Source organism: Syngnathus typhle, linkage group LG4 (genome assembly GCF_033458585.1).
Source record: "Syngnathus typhle isolate RoL2023-S1 ecotype Sweden linkage group LG4, RoL_Styp_1.0, whole genome shotgun sequence".
Taxonomy (NCBI): Eukaryota; Metazoa; Chordata; class Actinopteri; order Syngnathiformes; family Syngnathidae; genus Syngnathus; species Syngnathus typhle.
The window spans coordinates 16,230,235-16,256,476 of record NC_083741.1 but is presented as its reverse complement, the minus strand read 5'-3'; the positions used below and the strand labels follow the sequence as shown (position 1 = coordinate 16,256,476).

At 39.3% G+C, this 26,242-nt stretch overlaps 2 protein-coding genes across 5 annotated transcripts; one reads left to right on the top strand and one right to left on the bottom strand.

The window, feature by feature from the left end:
• Window positions 1–723: 723 nt before the first annotated feature.
• myom2b (myomesin 2b) lies at window positions 724–20,286 on the bottom strand. Of its 2 annotated transcripts, none has more exons than XM_061276360.1 (39): window positions 20,143–20,286; window positions 18,898–19,001; window positions 17,040–17,097; window positions 16,687–16,841; window positions 16,518–16,604; window positions 15,773–15,861; window positions 15,510–15,557; window positions 15,165–15,329; window positions 14,898–15,059; window positions 14,593–14,734; window positions 14,237–14,436; window positions 13,901–13,954; window positions 13,679–13,806; window positions 13,326–13,509; window positions 13,061–13,235; window positions 12,822–12,943; window positions 12,561–12,748; window positions 11,642–11,768; window positions 11,350–11,528; window positions 10,775–10,889; window positions 10,447–10,609; window positions 10,249–10,355; window positions 9,463–9,507; window positions 8,999–9,135; window positions 8,636–8,783; window positions 8,241–8,303; window positions 7,649–7,716; window positions 6,170–6,283; window positions 5,916–6,003; window positions 5,648–5,686; window positions 5,304–5,409; window positions 4,516–4,582; window positions 4,108–4,204; window positions 3,941–3,977; window positions 2,838–2,860; window positions 2,700–2,755; window positions 2,519–2,608; window positions 1,343–1,468; window positions 724–1,192 (listed from the first exon to the last, which is right to left on the bottom strand). In XM_061276360.1, exons 2-39 carry the CDS (start codon window positions 18,978–18,980, stop codon window positions 992–994), a joined length of 4,236 nt encoding a protein of 1,411 aa, XP_061132344.1. In that variant the 5' UTR covers window positions 18,981–19,001; window positions 20,143–20,286; the 3' UTR covers window positions 724–991. The 2 variants fall into 2 exon arrangements, with proteins under 2 accessions (XP_061132344.1, XP_061132345.1); XM_061276361.1 differs by having other exon boundaries at window positions 8,636–8,780.
• A 35-nt stretch (window positions 20,287–20,321) lies between these two features.
• Window positions 20,322–25,411, top strand: rnaset2 (ribonuclease T2). Of its 3 annotated transcripts, none has more exons than XM_061276364.1 (10): window positions 20,322–20,374; window positions 22,547–22,618; window positions 22,732–22,786; window positions 23,128–23,180; window positions 23,347–23,404; window positions 23,524–23,588; window positions 23,752–23,865; window positions 23,956–24,001; window positions 24,411–24,485; window positions 24,574–25,411. In XM_061276364.1, exons 2-10 carry the CDS (start codon window positions 22,554–22,556, stop codon window positions 24,712–24,714), a joined length of 672 nt encoding a protein of 223 aa, XP_061132348.1. In that variant the 5' UTR covers window positions 20,322–20,374; window positions 22,547–22,553; the 3' UTR covers window positions 24,715–25,411. The 3 variants fall into 3 exon arrangements, with proteins under 3 accessions (XP_061132348.1, XP_061132346.1, XP_061132347.1); XM_061276362.1 differs by lacking the exon at window positions 20,322–20,374 and adding an exon at window positions 21,834–21,992; XM_061276363.1 differs by lacking the exon at window positions 20,322–20,374 and adding an exon at window positions 21,919–22,029.
• The last annotated feature ends 831 nt before the right edge of the window (window positions 25,412–26,242 follow it).

Genomic DNA, 26,242 nt, shown 5'->3' with positions numbered 1-26,242 from the left:
TCCCTTTAAAGTATTTTTGGATTATTTTTGTTTTGAAAATTGGTTGTCATAGTAACGTTTGATTCCAAGTAAATTTGTTGATCGAAAACGTACAAATCAATTTTAAAAAAAGTCAGTGAAACGATCCCACAGCAGATGATCAACCGAACATCAAAATGATTCAGATCTCTGAGGCTCACGCGCGCACAGATTGAATGCATTCAATGCAAGTCTGCTTTTTCACGCCCTTTTGCGTTTGGCACGCGCACAAATCAACCCGTCTCACAGTGCTGACTCCTCTCAGACCACCAACAGAGCACAAGACATTGTTGATTGTCGCCTTGGCTGGAGTTGCTTCACTCTTTCATTCCATCTCCTGTCCCGACATGCGGCAATCTCTCATTTTTGTTTGTTTGCCGCATGCAAGTGTCACGCCTGCGTCTTTCTCTTCAGTTGCTCATGAGTCACGACTGTTGCGATGAAGCACGAATCTCATCAGCCATCTTTTCGTCAGTGATACCTTCACTGCCTTGATCCATTCACTACTGACTGATGATTGGCAGCAAGCAAGGCACAGACTGTGCAGTCAACAGACACATTATCTTTACCTGATGGGACTCAACAATGATTGATGATCATAAATAAAAATGTAGATAACTGCTAATGACTACTAGGCTCGTAAACATTGATGTAAGTGTAGATTTGGAGCGTGCTGCTTTTCAGTTGAATTAAAACAGGTCACTATTGTATTCAAGTGTTTTTATTTTGGTTGTTTTGAATGAAATCGAACTGTGACGTGATTTTTTTGTTGAATGGTATCATGTTTTTTTCACAGTTTGAAACATCCCACTCGTTTTTTAAATGTTCTAATATGATCATACACTTAGTAGAATTTGTTTTTAAAGATTCTCCAACTCTAATTAATGTCACAGTTTTCAGTCTATTTAATTTCAAGCAAATGTTTCTACTGAAGATGAGCACCAGTTTTCCAACCTGTTTGTGAATTCATTTTTTAAAACCTCCTTCGAGTGGGAGTGGGACTCTTCACTCCTCTTCCAGGTGCTGCCTTGGGAGGGGTGGGGCTAGGAGCGGAGTGGGCTGGCTGGATCGTAGTTTGAGGCATTTCAATGGGCATTTTGGGAGGGATAATTGTTTTGGCTGTCACGGTTGGTTTTGCCTCTGGGATTTTCTCACCTTGGCGATACACGCAAACCTGAAGAAAATCGGACAATAAGTTAGTTTCATTTTCAACCTTGCAGGTTCAAACAATATAATATAATATTATACAGCACAGCTCTAAATTACAAAATATCTCATCATTAGGCTCCAATAATCCAGTGATTTGCAGTACAGCAACACTCACCACAATATCCACAGATTCCCCTCCGTATTTGTTCTGGACAATCATGGAATATTTGCTGGAATCCTCCATGGAAACACCTCTGATTGTAAGGCTGGCGAACTTGCCCTGGTCGAGGGAGACCACGTACTGAAACACGGAAACAAATGTTGAGAATGTCAACTTGGGACCTTTATGTTGTACCTCAAACAAATACCAATAAATAATGTTGACTAGACTTCTGGTGCTATTTGTGCACAGCACATGTCAATAAAGCAACATCAGATATCAATATCGTTGCTGTCTGAGTTCCCACTCAGTGCAAGTGCCACGTGAAGCTCAACTTTTACCCTAATGAGGACAAGCGGTATCAAAAATGATTAAAAATTATATCAGTTATCTCGTGAACTGAGTATCATGATGTTAGCATGTCCTAAATATGGTAACAACAGTTGTGATCAGAAAAATCTCCATTACTCTCAGACCTGCTTGCTTCTTTCGTTCTGTGTGTGTTCAAACTTAGAAACATAACTGCTTTAGTCAACATGTAAGTAGCTATAGTTTCCGCATGTGTCCTATGTACTGTCTAAATGCATTTTCTTTGTGTTTTCCCAGTACTTAGCTTCAAAAGCATTGTGTTGAGGGGAGGCACCCCTGAGTTTTGGCAGACATATCACCAAGGACATCAGTTCTTGTTTTAGAGCTGTTGTTAGCAGGTGAGGGAACGAATAAAGACGAGGGCAAACTTTCAAAACATATATTCCTCCTGGATTGCTGCCATTTCTTTAACTTAAATCTTCAAAGGCAGCAGGGGCCGCTGGGATGCCGATAATGTATAAAGAACCTCCGCTGACTGACTGGGAACACGGAGTGGGTGACTTAAGCAAGGCTGGGTTTATTTTTGTTTTGTTTGAACATGCTTACTACGTTGATAACCTCACCACCAAGTAGGCTGTGTAACGTCGATTGCTTTCAGTTCTGATTGCTTTTTCCAAACCAAACTCTGCTCTTGAAATTATACATTCAGAGTGTGCTTGAAGATATAAAAACGTGATTGAAACAGACGATGTGAAAACAAAGAGCTAATCATAGTAATGATAAACAGAGCAACCGCTTTTTGGAAGATTTCGGTTTCAAGGTTGACGTGCAGTGCGTGGAAGTGGAAATTCCGCTCATTTATTTCTCCATTTATTATTTTACCTGATCATCACGCTCGACCTCCACTCCGTTCTTTAGCCAGGAGACTTGCGGTTTGGGGTCCCCGCACACTGTGCACGTTAAACTCAGCGTCTAGTGACATGCAAATGAGCATTGGTAACGTAATCTGACTAATACCCTCTTATTGCATCCACACAAAAGGGCCGCTATCACGCCAGGTTACCTTCTTTTCCATAATGGTGACGACGTCTGGCAGACCTCCAATCACTTTACCGCGATCTGGAATAAAACAGTCATTTAGCAAACAGCATTATCGTGCCAAAAGACAATAATTGAACAGAATGAAAAGATGCCCACTCACTCTTGTCAGCATAAGCTAAAGCCCTGAAAAGAAAAACAAATTGTTTAGGCTTCACTTTACTTACAGAAAACAAAAAATCATCAAATAAAGTTACTGCAGTTTTAATTCATTGGATGACATTTAGGTAGATGACTCTCCTGTTTAGCTTTATTACGTCAAAGCACTACCCTTGTCTAAGTAACAGCCCTATAGTATACAATTTAAATGGTTATCTAGTCCAATACAGCAAGGTCAAAGTTGAGTTGCACGATAATGATACATGCCTCTAGTCAGGGCAATTGCTGATCTAATGATCTTAAAACGTCACAATCCTTATGCAGATAAGGAGTCCCCGTGATTTTGAAAGACGCTTTATGTGGCTGACTTCAAACGACACTCATTTTCGTCGTCACTGGCTTTATCTTTCAACCAATGATCCAAAATGATGACAGATTGTTCTCATTCTAGTTGGTTGCATTCTGCCTCCCTTCATGGCCATTGGCCAAATTAAATTATCCCCTACACGCTTGGGTCGGAAAAAGTACTCAGATGGGTTGCCCGGGGATATTTTAGTCCAATAGCCAAACCACAATTGGAATGTACTTTTCTGTAATATTCAAAGTTGTTTTTCTTTTGATAATAATTGGAAGAGGCCAATTAGAGCAGCAGGCTGGGTGAGAGGTCAGCCTGAGAACCAGATGGCTCGGGGAGCTCTGCTCTCCTTGTTCCATCTTGATACTCAATAAACAGCCAGCAGGGTGGGACACTTGCTCCAGCGTGTAGGTGAAATGTTGCGCTTGAACACCTCTCATTGGTACGTAATTACAAAAGGGATTTGGGTGCTTTCCACTGTATTTTCCGTGGTTATTGTTTTTAGCACCATTTTCTTTTTTCCTCATTGATGTTAAAAATGGAGCCTGTACCTTGCATGTCACATTCAAGCTGTTGGACTTCCACTGTTTTTGTTTGATTTCAAACCGAGTCAAATCATACACAGATTGATGTTGTGGTTTCACTTATATTGATACTAGGGAATCACTTTGTCACCACAGAGAAGCTAACAAAGCACATGTCTAAATTATGCTGATTCAAAGTTTCAAAGTGATTATGGATTAAAGACTTACTTGAGTCTCTGGAACTCAGCAAATGCTTTCTCATAAACTGTAAAAGACAAAGACTGAATAGCATCATTTCTAATTTAAATGACAAAATAACACTGACTCCCTTTATCAAATTCACCCCCGGCAACAGTGCTGATGCTTCATGAAAACAAGTAACACTAAGTACTGACCTTCACCACTGAGGTCCAGCGTCCGTTTGTGTGAGTCTTCTGGGTCGGTAATCACGATTGAGTACTTCCCTTTGTCCTTCTCAATTGGCTCAATCACCTTTACATCAAAAAGTTCATTCAGCCGCTTATCAACACTAAAGCCATCATTCCATCAGTGCCTGGCTATTAAATTATACATGCATGCCTATAACTCGTGCTTATTTCATCAGAAAGGTAATTATAATTATGACACTCTCTGGCACAGGGTAAAAAAAAGAAGAGCTCATTCATTTAATTAACTTTTATCGACACAATGATTTTTTTTATTCCCACTAATGAGTGATCTAAATTTGTTTCATTTTTAGAGGCCATCCTGCCATCAACCCAAATGAGTTATAGATGCACCAAAATACACACAAAAGGTCATACCTCCATTGTTGCCATGGAAGGTGTTCCTCCTATCACAATCTTGTCACTGTGGCAAAGTTTTTTGTCACTGTTGAGAGACACGGGGTGGGAGAGATTATTAGACGGTGCACATGTATGCAATTATTGTTGATATGAGAGTGTGTGTACTGCCTACTTTTGAGGTAATGGAAAATCGTGTTTACATGCCAGCCTAATGTTACGCCGAGGGAGAGCAATTTCTCTTTCTCTTGCTATCTGTCATTGGCTCTCGTGCATTCGCGGAAGGCGTGAGCAGAGGTTACAAATCTCATCTCCGTAATTTGTGTTCTATGCATAATTAAATAACCTCAAAAGCCTCCGCTAACCCGTGTCACCCTTGCGCCCCGTGTCTTCATTCTTTACCGTCCCCTCAAGCCTTCCCCCTGCACGTTGTCTTTACACCTGTTTGTGCATTTCATTCTGTTGGGCCCCATGGAGTGCTTTTAAGTGCAGAAACGTCCGCGCTGCTCCGTGGAAAATAATCGAGTGTGATTTTGGTTACAAAACAGGCAGATTTTGCTCCAATAATAGGGATAATGAAGGCACTTGCAGCAGACGTCCCAAAGCGTATTGTTTTTGTTTCAACTTGAGATGAGAAACCAAACAAGGTGCTTTGTGCTCCTCATATATTTGCAGGCAGGCTTAAAATGATCACCTCTCCCCCTGCACTTAGCACACTGTGTTTTCATGATTTCTGTCATAGACGTAAGCAGTAATTGCAGTCAGGGGCTTAGCGGTGAGAGGTGTTCATACTGAAAATGGCGCCTTACCCGTGGTACCAGACGATGTTCATCTCTGAAGTGTAATACTTCATGGGACACTGCAGCTGAATCCCGGTGGCGGTGCAGTGGATCACTAGCTCGTGCGCACTCACTCCTGTGGGTGATGATAGAGGTGGGAGAGGTCACTTTGGAAAATCACACAGCCACTTTTGGACTGCTGACAGTCACCAGGCACCTTTGCTTGTCATCAGGGAAGTCTAATTCAATTTTGGTCTACACGCATGGAGAGCTGCATGACTAAAAGGATACAGATTTTTTTTTTTTTCCTAATGATGAAAATTAGTGCAAGCGTGTGTGCGTGTGTGTGCTATGTGAAGCAGAAAGACACCTACCAGCCAGTCGTGTGATCTGGTTTATGGCCTCTTCAAACACTACAAAATAAGACATACAAATAAAGTTGATGTAAACACTATGGTGAAAAGTTACAGGATTTGAAATTTGATGAAATACGAAGTGGAAGGCAAGGCCAGTTGCGCCACTTATATTTACAACATGTTCTGTCCTTCACACGTTTTAATGAGTAAACTAGATTTCGCAAATGTTGCGATGTATTCTTGATTTTAGCCCTCATCAATCAACCTTGTAAATAATTTAGTTTACCTTTTCCAGAAATGTCTATTTGGCTCATGTCCTTCCCTCTAGCATCGCTGATGGTGGCCTTGTAAAGCCCCGATGTTTTCAGAGAGAACTGGAGAACAGACAGCAATAAAATAATGAGAGATGGCATTTGTTTACCAATTTCCACATGTCTCAACCGCAATTAGATTATGTAGAATCTACAGCCACTGTAGGCGGTAGCATCATATGTAATGAGTGAAAGATTTGAACATCAACAGGAACAAAAAATAACTTACCAGTTTAATTGCCAGTTTACAGACTCCTGATACCAGGTCAGGTTTCACATCAGGAATTATTTCTGCATCTTCTCTGAACCAGTGGAACTCAGAGTCATTCTTCAAGTTGGCAACCTATGAAAACATCATGCAGTGGTCGGGGTATGTATGCATGAGTCATATGTCGATTTTTGATCATAAAATGTGGAATTCGATCATTCGGTTGATGGTTGAGGATGTTGAAGAGCAAGCTTCATTTACAAGTCATGTTGGGAAGCAAGCCAGCTTGAATTATTCAAGCTTTCAGCAAAATCTCTTCAATGCATGAACATGCTGATATGCCGAACAGAATTCTCAACGATCGGCATCTTTGTATAAGACGCAAAGATTACGCTCATAGCTGCAGGCTTGTTACAATGTTTTCTTTCTTTGAATTCAGTGAAATTGCAGTAATCCCTCGCTACAACGCGGTTCGATTATAACTTTAGCTACATATACATATGTCACACACACACGTATCATATGTATATTTATATTATTTATACATTATTTTCTGTATGTCATTTATACTACGTATTAATATAGTATTTACATGTTTGAAACTATTATTTAATGTTCTAATTATAACATATGCACTTATATGGTTTAATATACGCTTATTGATACACAAACAATGTATGTACGTATGTTTAAAAAAAAAGGGTGACAATACTTTGCGGACTTTCACATATTGCGGCTGGTCTTGGAACCAATTATCCGCGATTAATGAGGGATTACTGTACTTGAGGGGAAATTCCACTCGCACAAGAATAGACAATTGAGGCAGGTTTGGTCTCTTTCTTTCCTTTAACAGCTTCTAAATGGTTGATCACGAGTATAATGTTCTCTTTTGCGTCCATTAGCCACCATTCTAAGTCACTTTTCATGTGAAGTACCTTATCTTCCTTCAGAACAATTGAAAGCTTTAAGTGTTACACTCCCAGTGAAACTGTGCAGAGGTTAGAAACACGAATACCATTCATAAGTAAATTGGTTCCTAATGATTTCAACGTGGCTGACTTCAGACTGTCTAAATCATCGATAATTGATCATTAAGATTTTCTCTGAGCATTTGCTTTGGTGCTCCAGGATAAAAAAAAAGTCCGTCTTTCGTCCACCGTATTGAGTGGTGGCCTGCAGTTAGTCACCCAAAATAATGTAGTGCTCCCGAACTAACCACAGAAAATCACCACACGATTGCTAAATTTCGGCAGCTTGACAAGGAGCTTATGTAGTATTTGCAGAGTGTATGCATATCCTTCAAAACTTTTTTTTTCACATTATTCACAAAGGTATAATCTCAGCAGACTCATTTCAGTTAAGTCTCTGCATGGGTTTTATCATTGAAGACCATTATTTCCTGTACCCGCTCTGAGCCGAGTGGCTGAAGAGAGCTCCACAAGTGAGCCTTCTGTTTGTTTCGAGTGCAAATGTTCAATAATTGAGTTTGGCTGCATTTACCTTGCACAAGAGTGTGACTGAGCAGTCGTCCCCCACGTGAAGAGATAAGAACTCGCTGAAGTGGGGGCCTATTGGAGAGCAACGGGACACCAAAACACTGATGAAACGTCATTATGTTTAACGACTTTTGGACCTTTATTGCTTCAACTGCAGCAACACCCCACTGAATAATTTAGCAGTAATTTCACATCTTTGTGTGCAAACCTTTCTCCGACAATGGAAGTGTGGTCATCCATATATGCTGGTCAAATTATTAGCCACATCTGTACATTCTAATGAACGCTGCCACGATGAGAGCTGCACAATTATTCATCGTTTTCCATGGTGTAAAGAATGGTCACAAAATAATCAAATCATCTTTTGTGTTGCATCTCACTAGCAAAAATGCGTGCCTGCTAGAGAGTATGGTGATCCATGAATAGCTTTACATAGAAATAATTATGTGCAAAAAAAATTAAGATTGTGTATGCTGGTTTATTTCTTTTATATGAATGAAATGAGTAATCCGCCTGTTCTTGTTGAATACATTGCTTCCAGCTTTAGTCTAAGTGATATATGGAGCCCATAGAATAAATAATGTTGTGTTTCTTACCCTCCTTGACTCTGATGTACTCTCTCCTTTGGTATTCAGCTTCAGCCAGCGCAGCCTTGAAAGCTACACACACATGAATGCAAGCACACACAGAATAATTTAAATTAGCCAGCAGGAATTCTTACACAGTACATTTCTTGAATGTACAGTGTAAGAATTCCAACCTTAATTGAGGCACATATATCACATAAAAAAGATACCAGAAGCCAAACAAAAATTTCACAATGCAATGGTACAACTAGATGAACCAAAATAGATGAACAAGTTAGAAATAATTAGAGCGTCTCATTATCACTACATACAAACATCAATGAAAACATGTTTAATTCTGTTGCAGACATATACTTAGGAGGTTTATCAAACTGCAACATATTTTGTCCACCAGCTTCTCTTACCATCTCCAATGAGCACCATTGAGCTCTGTGCTTTGCCGCCTCCATCTGTTATCTGGCAGGTGTATGTCCCTTCATTTTCCTCGGTAAAGTGGTCCATGATCAACTCGATGACGCCTGTAGATACGTCATGGCCCATCTTGATGGACTGCTAAGAAAGCATTGAAAAGACTAAAGCTGCTTCATGCCACATGTGAAATAATGTAAGATGCTTATGAAAGTGTTTGAGATCTTTTTCATTTTGCAGCCATACAAAATGCAGCTTACTGAATCATCCTTATAGTGCATTGCCCAGAGCTAACTTCTTTCATACTTATATTCCATCTTTTTTTTAAACTATTCTTTTTAACTAAAACTGTGTCTTACGTCAGCTCCAGACATTTCCTTGTCGTTAACAAAGAATTTGTAGGTGACGTTGGGGGAAATTTCCTCAGCCTGCAGCCAGAACCTCATTCTGCCTCTCTCCAAAATTTTATAGGCCAACTCTGATTTCAGTGGGATGACTAGAAAAAAGGACGACATTTGAAAGAGGTTAGAAAAAAAAAAGCATCTTTTCATTCTCTCCTTAGCACTTGGGCCCGAGGAGAGCGTCTCTCAGTATTCAATGGGGAGTAGGGGCTAAGGGAGTCAAATGAGATGCAGCGATGAATAGTAGTTAGGCAGGTGATGCAAATGCAGGTAAAGAATGTTTGGATCCAACAAAATAATTCTTTCAGAGCTAAGACACAAAAGGTAGAGACGGGGTGGAAGACGGGTAAAAAGCAAAGGATGAATTATTCACAGAAATGTATTGAAGACACTGAAGGAGGATTCAGCCAAAAGGTACCTACTTGGGTGTCTGACATCATAGCTGAGTGCCACAAGCTTTTTCATCTCTGAAACACAAAGACATTCATCTGTACTGTGTTTCATGCCATGGTTTGATACTTCAATCTCTCTACTGTGGCAATCTTCCATAGAGAAAGAAGCACAAAAAACGATTTAAAACAAAATTATTGTTCATTTGTGTGTGGATTATTAATTCTTCAGTTCAAGGGGCATTAATATATACTGAAAATTGGAAAAAGATGGATTGTGTTGAAGTTTTTTTTTCTCCTTGCCTCCATCACTTAGTGCTTGCCTAGCTAGTTTTCTTATACACATGGATTTTATGTAAGCGGACCATCGTAAATGCTGGCATAACATTGGCTTAGACCCGATGTTGTTAATTTTGAAGACGACCGCAAACTGGCAGATCTATGAGAGGGACTGTTAGGCGATTGTTGAGAATCCTCATTAGAGACTAATTTACCCTAACCCTAGTTTGAAACCTTAACTCTAATTTGAAACCCTAATTTGAATCCCTGACCCTAGTTTGAAACCCTAATTAGAAACCCTAACCCTGGTTTGAAACCCTAGTTTGAAACCTTAACACTTGTTGGAAACGCTAACCCTAGTTTGAAACCCTAACCCTCATTTTAAACCCTAATTTGAAACCCTAACCCTAGTTTGAAAACCTGACCCTAGTTTCAAGTGGCTTTATTCAAATGCACCGCACTCATAAATAAATCGGGATAAAAACATTTTTTGTGGGGATTGAGACATTTACAACACAATAAAACAAAAACGAAACGTACCATCCGGGTTGATGGAAAAGCTTGATGAAACTCCGTCTGTGTTGGTGACAGCGACAGAGAAGGTCCCAAAGTCTTCTTTATCTGCATTCTTAAAGATCAGCTGGGTTCTGTGCAGTAAAGTTTTCGCGAGACATCGACAGACAAAGACTGTCAGATGAGTCATGTGGAAGATCTTTAAGTGAGTTCGTAGGATCTTACTTGTTGCCTTCAGTTTTAATCTCAATTCCTTTGGAGAAATCTGTGATTTCTTCATAATCTTTCTTCCAGACAAACTGAGAGCCTGCATTCATTTGGCACGACTCAAAAGTGAAAACAATGTCGCCCGTCTTCTTATCAACACTGCAGGATACCTCCTGGGAGCCTACATGACGCACAAAGAAAACACAAGCATCACTGGGAATAGTTTGACTGCACTGTCCTTATCTAACAACAACACAGGAGCTGCCCGTGTATACAATTTGGTGGGGTTTTGCTTTGAAAGTTTTTGTTTTCTTTTAATCTGAAGCACAGCTGGTTTTCACTTTACCTGGCACAGCCTTGGCAGTGACAGGGTCAGAATTCATTGAGGCCATTCCTACACCTGAATCATTGACAGCGCGCACCCTCAGGTCATAGGTGCAGCCCTCTTCCAGACCTGTTACCTAGGAGAACAAAAAATGTTACTGACAGTTAAGAGAAAAGAGTTCCATGAATGCCTTATTATCTATTTAAACACGAATCAAGCCAATAATTCATAGTAGGTGTAAAATTGGCAATATAGAGGGATTTAAATACAATAATGAGCTTATGCCTAATAGATTGCTTATGTTCTCTGGCATCTCAAACCCAGCATGCAATTGCCAACTTTGTGCACTAGATGCCAGTGTCACACAGGTAAAACCATTGGTAATGGTGAAAACAAGAACACAACTATCAGGACTGTAATTGAAGCAACCTGGACATTTGACTCATTGAGATCCAGTTCAAGAATGTCTTAGATGAGGTAGGAAAATATCTAATACAGAAACAGGCCTACTGTTTAGAATGAACACATTGTTACTTACTTCCTAATGAATGTTCAAAAAGCAACAACAGAATAAGCACATTAGCAGATATCCCTACCTTATAGAAGCATTGATTGACGGGTGTCTCATTGGCTGTAGTCCATTCATCAGTGCCCTTCTTAGCATACTCCACATAATAACCAGTGACAGGTCCGGAGCCGATGTAGATGGGCTTTTGCCATTTGAGCAACATAGAATCATCTCTAACCTCACAGAAATCCAGATCATAAGCAGGACCTGAAGCACAGCACACACAATCAAGATTCCGAATTTAATCACTCAATCATTCATCATGGATACTTTATTTGCACATTCTCTCTTCATTTCAGTGTAGAACAAACACAGCTAACCTGGCTCAGGCATTGTCCAGGCCTCACAAATGTAGTCGGCTGAGTGGTCGGATGGCGGGCTCAGGCCAATCAGATTGGCCGCGTACATTTGGAACTGATAGACCGCTCCTTCTGTCAATGCCTCCACCTGTCAGTGAAGGCAAAGATGTTATCCTATAAAATGGGAAAGCCACTCTCTTATTTATTTATGCATGCACATGAAAAGTTTTTCGCTTTTAGTAGTATAGATCAGTGGTCCCCAACCTTTTTTGCGCCACGGACCGGTTACGTGTCAGAAATATTTTCACGGACCGGCCTTTATATAAATAGTAAATTGATATAAATGAATAATACATTTATAATAAATATATAAATGCGATGAAATAAAATTATACGACTGGCATAAAAAACAAGTAAAACATAATTGTTTTATTAATTATTTATTTATTAGTAATTAGTTATTATCTTTAATTACTAACTAACCCTAATCCAAGGACCAACCCCAGCCCTAACCCTAGTCCTAACTCCCCACCCCTGCTAAATGTGCTACGCATGAATATACTAATGCTTGTCAAACTACTATACGCATTGCATTGCGTGTTTCTCTCAACAGGGAAAGAAATAAGGCTGTACCTTCAGGAAGTTTTTTTTTTCTTTTTTGTTATTTATATGTCTAGGCTGTTCTAAAACACCAGCTCGTATGCTTGTTACATATTAGATGAGGTAAAAAAAATCCTGTCTCATTGGGCTTTTTTCCCTTTCCAAAGAAGCTTTCCAAACATCTCTGTTGCTCATTTTTGCTTGCTTCGCGGGCTCGACTGAGGCGACGTCACGTGACCAAGACGAGCGTCTTAACCCGAACCGATGGCCCGGTACCAAGTGACCTGGGGACCGGTGGTTGGGACATCTAGTATAGTATATTTAAGGTTTTATACATTACCTTGAAAAGTCTTTCAGCAATTGGTGGAATATTGATCTCACTCCAGAACTCTGTTCCGCTTCGTCTCTTATCGACATAATATTCCTTAATTGATGCTCCACCGGAGTGAAGGGGCTTTTTCCAGCTCAGGACCATTGAATGTCCATCACAGTTCAACAAAGCAATCTTATAAGGAGCGGAAGGTGTGGCTGGATGGAAAATTTAAGAATGAATTGACAGAATATGAAACTAATTTTAATTGCAAAATGAGGAAATACGAACTGAGGGCAGCCTTGACTGTGAGTGGTGCAGACTCCTGGGACTCCTCACTGAGGCCTATCTCATTGATAGCCTGGACACGGAACACGTAGGTTTCTCCGGTGGTAAGACCGCTAACCACAAACCTGTAACGAGAGTGTCACATGGGTCTCACACTATTCAATAATTACCAGAGCCATTGAGTCTAATCAAAACTACAAAATCTCTGCCTGAGATTTTTTTTTTGTTTACTGCAAACGTACTTAGTGCTCTTGTGTGGTTTGTGGTTGGCTGAGGTCCAGTCTTTGGAACCCTTTACACACTGGTCGATGTAGTAGCCAATCAGATTATTGGGTTCTTTTGGAGGAGCCCACTGAATGAGGACAGAGGTGTCAGTTTCCCGAGTTGCGATGACCTGACCCGGAGCTGAAGGGACACCTGATGCCAAAGGAATGAAGCAACAGTATTAACGTTGTCATCACATCAATCATGATGGATACTGACGGAGACATGAACACAATTGAAGACCTTTAATCTCTTGGGTTTCAATAGGTCGACTTGGTTCTGACGGCTCACTGCATCCATACATGTTTGCAGAAACGACTCTGAATCTGTACTGTTTACCCTCTGACAAGTCAAAGACAGCGTAACGAGGGGAGCGAATTGGGACCTGAGTGTTGACACGTTGCCACGCCTCACTGTCTGCCAAAGTCTGCAGCAAAAGAGACAACCATTGTTACTCCATGTACTATTGGATAATTGTTTTCTGTCACTGAAATGCAAAAATCATTTACAATCTGTGAGTGTGTATCTGACATTAGATAACCAAAGTAGCAGTGATCAACAGGCTGACTGTCAGTAAAGATAAATATCTGGCTCACCTTTTCGATGTAGTACCACATGGGAGCCTTGCTGGATTTTGCCGGAGCTTTCCAGCTCAGAACAATGTAAGTCCTGTCAGTTTCCGATGCATGAACGCCCGATGGAGCACTTGGAGGTTGTCCTTCAGCTTTACACAAAGTATGTAAGAGAGCAAAAATTCACTGCCAATAGCATTGTGCAAGGAGAAATGTATACAAGAAATTCAGAGTCAAAAAACACACCTTCAACTTCATCATGGTAAGAGACAACATCCAGATTTCCTCCAAGTTTTTTAGCTACGAAAAGAGCAAAAATCATGATGATTATTTCAATGTTTCAGTATGATTACAGTCATCTATAGTTGGAAACAGCAAAGACAAATATCAGTTTGTTGTCATGTTTCGAAGATTGCACTTCACATTTATGGCAAAGTCATTGAAAAATCAAAACAAGCCAACTTTAACTGCTAAAGAAAATATTTAGTGTACAGTATAATGTTTTTTTTGTTTTGTTTTAATTAACCCGAGTTTGAAACCCTACTTTGAAACCTTAACCCTTAGTATTCCAGTGCCACTCACTGTGCAGCCTCCCAAACTCAGTCGGGTCTAGCGCAGCGATGGGTGCAGACATGCGCGAAGGTTTGCTGACTCCTTTGGCGTTGACGGTTCGGACTCTGAAGCAGTACGAGTGTCCTTCAAACAGGCCAGCCACTGGATATTTACAGATCTTTATGGGCTGATCGTTGCATTGAGTCCAGTTTTCGGTTCCAACCTCGCTTCTGAAAAGTTGAGTGAAAAGAAACTGAACAAGGATACAGAGAGATTATTGACATTTATAATTTAGCTTAAAGTTGTTGTTTTTCCCTGTAGTATCATTACTATGAGAAGGTCAATATTTGGGGAATAGCTCTGGTTTACTCAATGGCAACTCTTACTTGTCAACAAAGTATCCCAGAATTGGACCCTCTGTCGTCGTATTGGGAGGCATCCACGACACAATGACATAATCTCTGTTGGCATCGTGGATCTTGATGTCCATTGGAGCACCGGGTGCACCAGCGACTGGGGTAGGACCATCTACACAAGTGACAAGTTGACATTGATTGAGTCATTATTTGTATAGATGCAGAACACCGGGCAAATGGAATTTCAACTTATTAGACAAAATTTCATTATATTTTTGGTTTCATTCATGCTAAAGGTGTTGGATGTATATAATATTTAGTTCACCATTCCTCACCTGCAACAGAGACAAATGCACTATGTTGCGCAATGCCTCCTTTAGTAACCATGCGCAGTGTGTATAAGCCTTCATCTTCTTTGTAGAGGTCAGGAATAGTCAAGGTGCTGACTCCTCTGCCCGTTTCAATTTTGACCCATTTCGAATCAAACAAACGAGTGTCTGGAATTGAGATACACAGAAAGAAATTCAATCGTGCAGATCAGCAAACAAAAAGAAAAGACAAACAAAAAGAAAATTAAACAAGACCAATTTGTAATCAATTACCATCTCTGTACCACTGTGCATCAGGTTGCAGGTTGGCCAGGTTGGGCTCAAGGTTCATGGCGGCGGTCAGAGTAGCCGAATCTCCTTCAGAAGCAAACACTGGGCCGAACTTTTCCGTAAAGGTAATGTGGATTTTAGTGAAATGGATTTGTGGAATCATTGAAACTATGAAAAACAGGGTGAACAAAATGTCAAATGACAAAAAGGGTAGGAAATCCATTGCAAATGACATGAGCATTCAATTATTAAAATTATAAAACAGGGTTTCATTAACTTTTCATCACCCAAATTTGAAATGACCCATACAAAAAATATCATCCGCTGCCATAACTTCCTGACACATACCGTTGTAAGGAATCCATCCATATGGACAAAAATCTTCTTTCTTGTACCCTACAAGAGTAAAAATCAAAGTTGTTTCCCCTATTTAAGTAATGATGAACCAGATCATCTCGAAGATTTTTCATGTGAATAAATTTACTTGCACATTTTGTGGACTCAAATAAATGTAATAAGAGACAGGAAATCCAATGCCTTCATTAGCAATACATTTAAATATGGTATAAAATGTCTAATATAATATGGTAATAAAATGTGGGAGGACGTACTCTTCACAATAATGGAAGCCTGACTTGTGGCTTGTCCATGAATGTTACCAGCCACAACTGTGTACTGGGCTGTATCGTCAGTTGAACATCTGGGGGGGAAAAAAACATTCACTTGTATAAAATTGAATTTGGAATTTGACCTTGACAATTGATATTCATCTCTTAATGCCTTAACAGCTCACTCCTATTGCACACTGTCATCAAAAATCCTCGGCATTCTTGACAAGATTACTGATGTCCCTGGCGAGGGCTGGACAAAAAGCAATTCTGGATAAGAATGTGCATGATTAACATGCGCTCCAACTCTGCTGTGACACTTGCCTTGGCAGACTGGAGGATTTAGAGACTTGAAGTAACACTTTCATGTTGAGGCTCTGCATGCGTTTATAATGACATTATCATGGCCATTCTTTGACATTTTAGTGTCACCCCCCCCAAAAATACCCCCAACCCTATTAGTACTTATAGGAGGCTCTCAAACTGTGTGTTTGTGAAAAGAGAAGGATATGAAGGTGATTGGATCCAAGGAGAGCGAGATGACTCAAGGAATCCTTGAGTGTCATGTAACACTGAGGTCAGCACTTGAACAGCTGAGCTTCCCAAGAGGGGAGGGGACTGCAAATACGCAATCCTCCCTCGAGAAAACTATGTGCCATGATGCTCCCGGCTTGGCCCAGAGGCTTTTAGGACTTGGGCAGAAAACTCTTGTCAAAGCAAGTGTTCACATTGTCCTCATTTAATGTACCTTGGAATCTCCAGAGAGTGGACTGCTCCTTTTGATTCAACAAGATACTTTCCAGATGACATGTCCAGGATCATACCATCTTTATACCTAAGTTAAAAAAAAAAAAAATAGTAGAACTGAGACTTGGTACATATTTACTATGTACTTTTCTTTTTTTTTTTTTACTCACCATTTCACAAGAGGCAGAGGATAGCCTTCCACAGTACAAAAAAGTTTGATTGGGGTGTGTTCAAACACGGTGTGCGACCTGAGTCTGACCAGGAAGGATGGCCCTCTGATCATCGGTTCCTCTCGCACGTACTTGCGTGGCATCCTCATGTTTAACTAAATGGAAATGGAAACTTATGCCTGAACATAAATACTGAACAGAACATGCTATGGTGGTTATTTTGTCACACAGCTCATAAATACTGAACAGAACATGCTATGGTGGTTATTTTGTCACACAGCTCTCTTATTTATGTGCTTGATAGATTTGAGTTTTGAAATCAGTTTAAAAACAAGAAGTGAGAGCATTCTTACCACTTCCCGAATGTGGGCTCGTGTTTTATATTCATATCTGTCCAACGTCTCCTCGGCGCTAAACAACAGACACAAAGTTGAATCACTTCATAACAGATGTGGGATTTAAAAAAGCAATTAATGGGTGATTTTAGTTGGCAATTCCCTAATATTGGCAAATTAGCCAATTAAAATATTTTATAATATTGCCTTCATGTTAAAATTATGCCCACAAAAATGTATTTTACAAGATGCATTAACAAGACACAACAATACAGAAAGTTATCATTTACTTTGATACTACTCTAATCCAACCCTGCAGCAGTCAGCGGTATTTGGTATTTTTACCTTGTATCATTTTTTATCCTGATAAAAAAATCATGTCACATGCTCTTGTATTGGTGTTGCACTCCAGAGAGATTTATATCGTGCATGCATGCAAGGAGGGATGTCAGAAAAAAGGGGAGCACAGACAAAGTTGCAGGTCTTGATGTGGGAGGCAAGGATGGTGCCTCGACCACTAGAATCACCCAAACAATAGCTGTAGTAGCGGGACTCCAGCACTTTGCATATCAGAGTGTGTGTATTTAGCAGCTTTCAAAATGGTCGGCTTTATTTCACCAAGTTACTTGTCACAAATGTTATTTTGTTTTCAATAGATCCAAAAGCTGTGTTTTTGATGCAAGGTGTTGTCTAGACTATGTTTACGCCCTTGAGAAAAAAATCATTCCATTGCTACATCTTAAATATAGAAGAGAGAATTTGACTGAGGAATTCAGAGGAAAGCTAACAACAATAGTCAAATATGTTGCCATGGGAATCTGCAGTAGGGCTGTCACAGACTATTTGGTGACAGAGGGACCAAAGCTGCAAATCTGCGTTTAAGTGAATGACAAGTTGGTAAGTGTTTTGATGCATAGGGATAACTTTTAAACTTGTTATTTCTTTTAAATGCAATATATATATATATATATATGTATTATATAAAGAAAATATAATATTAGGGTCGATGGAACGTGGTCCAAAGAACCCATTCAATGTCGGTGCAGATTCCGATAAAGGTCGAGAACTAAGATTTTTTTCATTCAGTACACATACATAATATTACATACAAAATATCACATTCACATTATTTCGAATTAGATTCAACGCAAGGCAAAAAAATAAACCCCAAGTTAATAAATAAATAAATAGTAGAGGTAAGAAAATTAGCTCTATATTAGCAGCTTCTAAAGCAAAACTAAAAAGTCCGTTTTGAGCATTGACAGGATGCAAAAGAAAGAGTTAAAAAAGAGGGACAAGTGGGGAGCTTGGGGAAAGCCATCTTTGCAAAATGAATTACAGTAAATAACAAACACAAGACAGCAAACAGAAATTCAAGGCACTATCAATTCATGTGGCAAAAAATGTCGCTGTGAAAAGCCGTAACTGAATTGGGCAGCCTCGGGTTAGCGTGTGGGAATCAAACATCACAATTGAGCAGCACTTTCCCATTTTCTGCTTATCTCATTACAATCCAGCCATTTACTGAATGGACACAACCATTCGCTCCAAAACAGAGGCTTTTGGGCTATCAATGTTTGATTTCAACTTCAGTCCCAAAAGGAGGCAGGACCCTCAAAGGACTTGTGCTACTTGTCACACGCAGTCTCGGACAGTTTAAAACTATTCAAACCTTGAAGTAGCCGTGATAAAGTAAATTTATCTGCTTTTCAATTTTGTCTCTTATTGGGCTCACCATTTGAAAATATTATTAGCTGCATTGGTATGGCTGCATTTTCAGCCAACGCTTAAACGGAGCTGCTACTTTTAGTAAGAACACAGTCAGCCTCATTAGAATCATGAACAGCGTTGTTTTTGCAAAGTAGTTGTCCTGTACCTGCTGTATTCTTTAAGCACATACTGGCTCTGTTTATGGTGGTAGTCATGGTTGTAACTCCCTCGCTTGATCAAGCCCCACATGATGACACCGCGGATATTGACCTGTTGGATCAGCAACACACGCACGCACACATACGCACGCACGCGTACACACACACACACACACACACATATATTGTATAGTACCTACAACACATCATTTGCTATTGCAAATATGACAGCACAGTAATAACAACACACACAAACATATTGTGTAAAGAGCCATTTAAAATGACAAATGTTAATGTTACAAGCCACTTGAGGTTTGGTCCAGCTGTAGAACAGCATTCTGAGAAGTAATACTTCACCCTTTGACATTGTGAACAAAATGTTGGACCCTTCAGTATGACGTAGAGCAACTACAAGTTATAATTAGATTGCGCAAGTGTTCCTTGTGAAATTTCCACTATTGTGTTAACACTATCTACAAAATGAAACTTGAACATTTGGCCACGCACGTTCAGACAGATTCAAACATAATCTCTCATTGGCTACCTTGCAATGACAAAGATGCACAGGTTCACACTCGTAAAGTTTTCCAATGGGGAAGATGAAAATGAGGGGAGTAGTTCATTTGTTTGTTTTATGCCACATCTCAACCAGCAGTAAACAATAAAACAACAAATCCGACTATCCTGTATGTGCGTTGAAACTGAAGTAAACTGAAAGGTAGCTGCTCCTGTCAGTGTATCACCTCTGGCCAACACTGTAAAAGTACAACTGTCCAAAACAACACTTGAACCTCTCAGTTTGTAACACTAAACCTCTGCAATGCTCAGCTAAAACTGTACAAACATGTGACATTCCTACCATGGCTAAAACAACATGCATGTGATGTTTAACAAAGTCCCATTAGGTTCGCATTACTCTATTTTAAAGACCTGAAACAAAACTTTAGCAAAAGGCCCGAAAGATTCCAGGACGTTGCTATGGAGAACACGCAAACAACTGTCCATTTCATCCATAGCTCTTGTTTTATTGGACAACAAACACTGATTTAGACATATTGCAACAACTCTTTTAAAACATGTCACTTTCATTTTATCATATCTATGCGTGCAAGTGTACAACACCTCATCTCACCCCTTCTCAGATACATTTCTTGTTCCCACCTGCTCCCTCCCAATTTGGAAGACAAGTACTATTAAAATTCCAAACACAGCAAGGGGGAAATAAAATAAGGTTTTGACAAAGCTTTGCTCACCCCTTGAGATTTCCTTAGCAGCGACTTCAGTTGTCAACCTAAATCCACGGGGGAGCCTAAAACCAGTCCCGGGCCGACTAAACCTCCAGCGTCTCCAACGGACCCCCACCTGCCTTTTTCGGAGGCCTTAAAAGGAAAGAGAGGTGCCTATATATAACCAGGATCCTTCAAGACACACAACTAATATAACAAGTCAGTCGTCGCTTTGATTGTCACCGTCTGTTTCTGGCATGTAAGTTTAACACCCAGTGATGAAAAACTGATGAACTCTTGAAAGATGGTCTGCACAATGGGGAGAATCTGAGAATTGTTGTAAGGAATATCCAATGCATTTTTAGTTGGGGGGAAATATATGGTCCAAGCTACACGTCGGACTGCTTCAAACAAGTTAGTGAACTATAATGAAAATAAATGGGAGAATTCAGTGAAAAAAGTTTAAATATTACAAGGAAAAAGTCTATGGATCTACATGTAGGCAGGACATTTATGACTTTTGTTTTGTGAAATTGTGCATTTTTTTGCCTAAAACAAACAAATACAACTTAACGCTATTAATACTTTGATTCTTGCTTATATATGTTTGTTTTGGCCTTATTTCCGTTTTGAACAATTTCTGACATATGGTAATGGCAGCTACTGTACAGTATTTAATATACTGGTGCCTAGTTATCAAAGTTGTTTTTTTTTTAAAAACATTTCCATAAAACAAGAAAACACAACAAATTGTACAAAAAGAAAAGTCCAGTTGCTTCCATTCAAATTTTGTGGTGCACCTTGACCTGGCTGAATGAGAATCTACAACGCACAGATGTAATGTGTCAAGTAACAATGACTTGGGCAATTATGGCATTAGGCCAACGTAATGCTGTAGTGTAGGCTGGGATCTTTCGACTGATTTGTCTTACTAGTGTGTTGCATGCTGAAGCTCAGCCAGTGCTTATTTATAAAACAAGCTACAGTTACAGTTTGCTCTATTCCTGACATGGTAAGTAACCTATGAAAAAGACTTCACACGAGACTAATATCACTCATTACTAATTACCAATGGTCCAGATTTATTTTTGTTTACTTCATCTTGAACTATTGTAAAAAAAAAAAAAAAAAGAATCTCAATATGTGACAAGTTGAGATTAATTGACATCTCTAAATTGAGTAAAAAGGAGGCCCTGTTGGCTGGAACTGTGACAATAAAGCCCAGTTCTATTTGTGGCACATAATGTTGCTGGCAGACAGTGACAAGTTGGTAAGTCAAAGCTCAGTGGTAGCTAAGTGGTGGTAATTTTCTTCCGGTCCCTGCTGACAGATTGTAGCTCAGTGAATGTTTCCCTTTTTGTGCTCTCCTGACAAGCTTAATTTTTCGCATTAGATCATAATGACTCATTAATTTAATAACAGCCCCATGGCAATTCATACACTTAATCAAGCCTGTCTGATGAACATGAATTAGTGAAAGAGACCATTTGCAGACCCATTAAATATAGTCAGTTGACCATCTGAATTGTGACACTGCAAAATATAATCATAAATGAAACATACAAAACCCATTCGTATTTTTAAAAAATAGTTTGAGGGATGCAGCCCTTTTTCTTTTGGACTAAATCAGTGCAGATAATGTTACGTCCCCAGACACTTTGCGGTTCATAAAGGGAGTGACAAATTGATCATTTATCACGTGACCATGAGTGTGGTCGACGGCACTCGTGATTGGCTCAACCAGTAGGAAACGGAAGTACATGCGAAACGTAAACAACAACCGCACTCGTCCTGTGACAACATCTCCGTGTCGCACGCGAACATGAGCTGACAGAAATCGGCAGCCTTCACAAAGCAATTTCCCAACATCGGACAAAGTAAGTTGTTCTACGTGAAGCATCAGTATGCATTGCAGTGAGTCATCAAACTTTTCGATTTCATGCATTATGTATCTTGCATTTTGACGTTGGACTTTGAGCTGCGCTTGTAAATTCTGGGCAATAAATGTAATGAGTTATCGTCATGTCTGAACATCGTTGTCTTTGTAAATGCAGATAAACTGCTGGTATTTTATTTTAAACAAATGGTTAAAATAATAGATCAGTTTAGTACCAGCAGTTTTAGGGTTAGGTTAGGTTTAGGGTTATAACAATAATAATTATTATTGTTGTTGCAAATTGCACAGCCCGTTTTCATTTGTAATATGTTTTTGTTGAGGAAAATAAATGCGTAGTGCAAAGATTCAGTTATTGTTTATCAACAGATGTGAGTAAAGTAGCCAAGAAATGTGCTTAAGAGTAGTTACTTTGGAATAATAGGACTCAAGTAAACATTGAATTAATCAGTTTTAGCGTTTCCTCAGATGGTTGGTGCAGGAGCTGATATTCAGTGATCAACAATTATTCATTCACAGTTTTTCTTGTATCTTTAGATTCAACATGAGTCTGAGGTATCCTCTTCTGTTCTGTCTGGCAGCAGTCTCTGCCTTTGCTATATCCCCCCCGTAAGTACCGGGGGGGGGGGGGGGGACAACATTCACTGTATTCTTGTCTGTTAATGTTCAGTAAATTTATTAAGAATTGTCTCTGTGGCATACATGTTTGATTTTTCCCCTAGACACATGTGGACCAAACTCATCCTCACCCACCACTGGCCCAACACTTTCTGTTCTGTGAGTTTCTTTCAGCCTTTAAGTAGAAAACATGTTCATTGTATTAAGGCAACTCCTAAAATGCAAATCCATGAATCATTTACCTTTTTAATCTCAGCAACAAGTGTTGCTTATTTTTTATGGCCGTTTTTTTCCACTGACTCAACTTTGAAGCTTGTGGGGTCGTGTGACGTTTCAGTCATGAGGCTGCTGTGCTTTTGATTGTGACACCATGCAGTCCAGAGGGTGCTGTTTTTCTTTCATCAGATGAATGTATCTTTGTATTGTTCTCTGTTAATTGTGTGGTTTGCTATGAACGTGTAATGCAGGTGATGAGATCAGATTTTTGTGATAAATTCCAGGTGGAGGCCTGTCATCATCCTAACATCACCTACTGGACACTGCATGGACTCTGGTATGTGTGTGTGTCATAAAATTACTTCCTATGTCTATAAATGGCCCATTTCTCATAATTGTTATGCAGAAATATGACAAAAAATGCATTAGTGCACGCTTCTCCTTTTCCAAGGTAAGGAAACCTTACTGATGTGTCACATTAAATGTATATTGTAATTTTGCAGGCCTAACAAAGGCGCTCTTTGTAATGCATCATGGCATTTCAACACATCTGAAATAAAGGTATTTTCTTTTCGTTTGGAAGTGTTACTACTACTACTACTACTACTACTACTACTACTACTACTACTACTACTAATAATAATAATAATAATAATAATAATACTCTTGTTTATTTTTAGGACTTGCTCCCAGACATGGAGAAGTCTTGGCCTGACTTACTGAAACCTGCATCATCTGGATTTTGGTAAGAAGATCAGTAATTCGGTTTTTGTTTTCTTTAATAGTTATTTTTTAATCAGAATCCACCTATTGAAATGATTTACTTGTAGACAGTTCATCACTGTGTGTTTGGGTGTGTATGACTTATTGTACTTCCGGAAAGTAAATGCTAAATTCTATGGCTACAGGAAGTACGAATGGTCCAAACATGGCACATGTGCTGCCAAAGCACCCGCGCTTAACAGTCAACATAAGTACTTCAGCAAGGCACTGGAACTGTACCATAAACTGGACTTGGATAGGTACTGAAAACTCGCAGACTGCCAAAAAACATTTATATGTCATTTGATAATGTCCACAATATAATTCTATTTCTGTCTTTGTCATTGTAGTATCTTGAGGAAATTTGACATTATCCCATCTGAAAAATATTACAAAGTAAGTGTTTTTGTTTACAGCATATTGTATTGGAATGCATCACATGGAGAAGTGTAGAACAATAATTGCCTGCAACTGTGATCCAAATTATCCATTTTTCAATAATTGGTCTGACCTGACATGGTCTTAGACTGTTTTATTTACTACAAAATATACATCTTTGCTCATCTGCAGGTATTCTTGCCACTGACACATTGCGACAGCAAAACTATGAAATACTCTTCCACTCAATGGCAGAAGCCACAATTAACCTTGCTTGTTGCCTTCCATACAACAGATTGATAACTAACCTTGGTTTGCGAAAACGTAAATTTGCGCGCAAATCGAGACTAGAGCATCATTATTTCAGGATGTACTCTATATTTGTGTTGTTTTTGTTTGATGTGGCATGGCATTTTTCATTTTGTAGTTTTCTCAAATCGAAGCAGTCATAGAAAACTTCTATGGCGTCACACCTAAGATACAATGTGTCCATCCATCGAAGGTATGAGCGTCTTAAATGAATGTTGGAATCTACACAAATTTATTTCACAGTGTGTTGAGTTCACCTCAGTATTTGATGCATTTTTCAGAATGGCGATGTGCAGGTTTTGGCTCAGATCGAGATTTGTTTCAGCCCCGACTTCTCCCTCTTGGATTGTGAGAAAGAGATCTCTTCCTCTCCATACAGTGTCTGTGATGAAGACACACCAGTTTACTATCCACCTCTTTAAAAAGCAAACACTACAACACTATAGCGTTGACAAATGTATACATACAGTACACAAAAATACTTTTACAGTTAACTGTACTGATGTCAAGCAAGTCACAATGCACACGGACTGAAATAGGAATGCTTACTCCAATTTATTCTCCTGCAATACTTGTAGTCAATACCAAAACGATTTTCGTTTTTCATCTGCCTGTTTATAGGTTGAACCCATGCTAATAAATCAATGAGCTTCCGCTTTTTCTTTATAATATCGATATAATTGCGCCACAGTAGTTTATTTTTTTTTAACTTATTGTATTGCACAACAAGTCTCATTTTGTTGAGTTATGTCTTTTCAGTATGTGAAAAATTGCTTTTATATCCAACCATTATCTATTTTAGGTTGTTTACACTAACAGCATTAAAATCTATGGCGTTGTCTTATATAATAGACTGTGTTTGTCGAATGCAATGATTTAAGAGCAGCAATGATGATTTAGTTTAGTGTGACATAAAATATGTTATTCTGGGGCAGAGCAAGTTTATTGGAATCATACGCTACTGTTTTAGGATTGTAATGCAACTTTCAGGGAACAGCGTGCAGAGGAAGATTTGCTATGGTTCTCAGTTGTTTATGGTGCCATTTTATTTTTAATGTAAATGCATAATGGGAAGTAATCATCAGAATATGTTGAATTTCAATAAAAAAATATGATTCATTTTGTGTGTGAGTTTTGTCTTCTGTTACTGTACCAATTCTGCATGTGCACCAACACAACTTTTCAAGAAAGGTTACATTACCGGGAAAATAATGCTCAGTTTTGTTTGGGAATATCCAAAAGATATGTATTTAACAAAGTGCTTCTATTGTTAACGTAACCCTCATCGGATATGTGGTTATAGAGAACGGATGGATTTCTATTTTTGGTTCCCTTGTAACAACATGAATGTCAAATTTAAGCATCGTCTTTGCAATGGCAGACTTGATGATTCCACCTCTTGTGGATCCAATCTCATTAGATTGTTGTAGCAACTGAGTAGCTGTATTGCGCTGATGCTGTATTTCAGCCTGTCTTTCTGCATGTATATTAATATTGTGATCTCCTTACAGAGCTTTAATCCTATCTATACAGAGACGCCATGTCCATAATCCTGAATCTACTCCATACGACACAGCAGACTGCATCTTATGACTAACATTAGAGAAATGCCGTACAATACTCTGCAGTATTTTTGGGTAGAATCCGAAACATGTTCAGAATTCATTTTGCTGTTTTTGGATGAGATAGGAAAATATGTTGTGAATTATAATCCCACATACCCTTCACGGCCAAGGTTAATACTTTTTGCTGCTGGTCTGTTTTGTGGTAATGGTATTAACAAAATCAAATTCTAAAAAATGGATTTTGCTTTGGTCACTTGACCCAGGTAGAGTGCAAAATTCATTCACAGCATAACCTCCCACCCCTTCTTATGTAACACTGCAGCTATGCAAAGCTGCTGATATGACAGATCCATGCACGTACACGCGCACTCGAAGGACAGCGCTG

What these genes read in the sequence shown, in the direction of transcription:
- myom2b (XM_061276360.1), bottom strand. Translation starts at nt 18,980, where the DNA reads ATGTGGGGCTTGATCAAGCGAGGGAGTTACAACCATGACTACCACCAT. An exon ending in CTGGGATACTTTGTTGACAA is followed by an intron (nt 14,437 to 14,592) that starts GTAAGAGTTGCC and finishes TCAACTTTTCAG; the next exon opens with AAGCGAGGTTGGAACCGAAA. An exon ending in ATTAAAACTGAAGGCAACAA is followed by an intron (nt 10,356 to 10,446) that starts GTAAGATCCTAC and finishes TTTACTGCACAG; the next exon opens with AACCCAGCTGATCTTTAAGA.
- rnaset2 (XM_061276364.1), top strand. Translation starts at nt 22,554, where the DNA reads ATGAGTCTGAGGTATCCTCTTCTGTTCTGTCTGGCAGCAGTCTCTGCC. An exon ending in CATAAACTGGACTTGGATAG is followed by an intron (nt 23,866 to 23,955) that starts GTACTGAAAACT and finishes TTGTCATTGTAG; the next exon opens with TATCTTGAGGAAATTTGACA. An exon ending in AATGTGTCCATCCATCGAAG is followed by an intron (nt 24,486 to 24,573) that starts GTATGAGCGTCT and finishes TGCATTTTTCAG; the next exon opens with AATGGCGATGTGCAGGTTTT.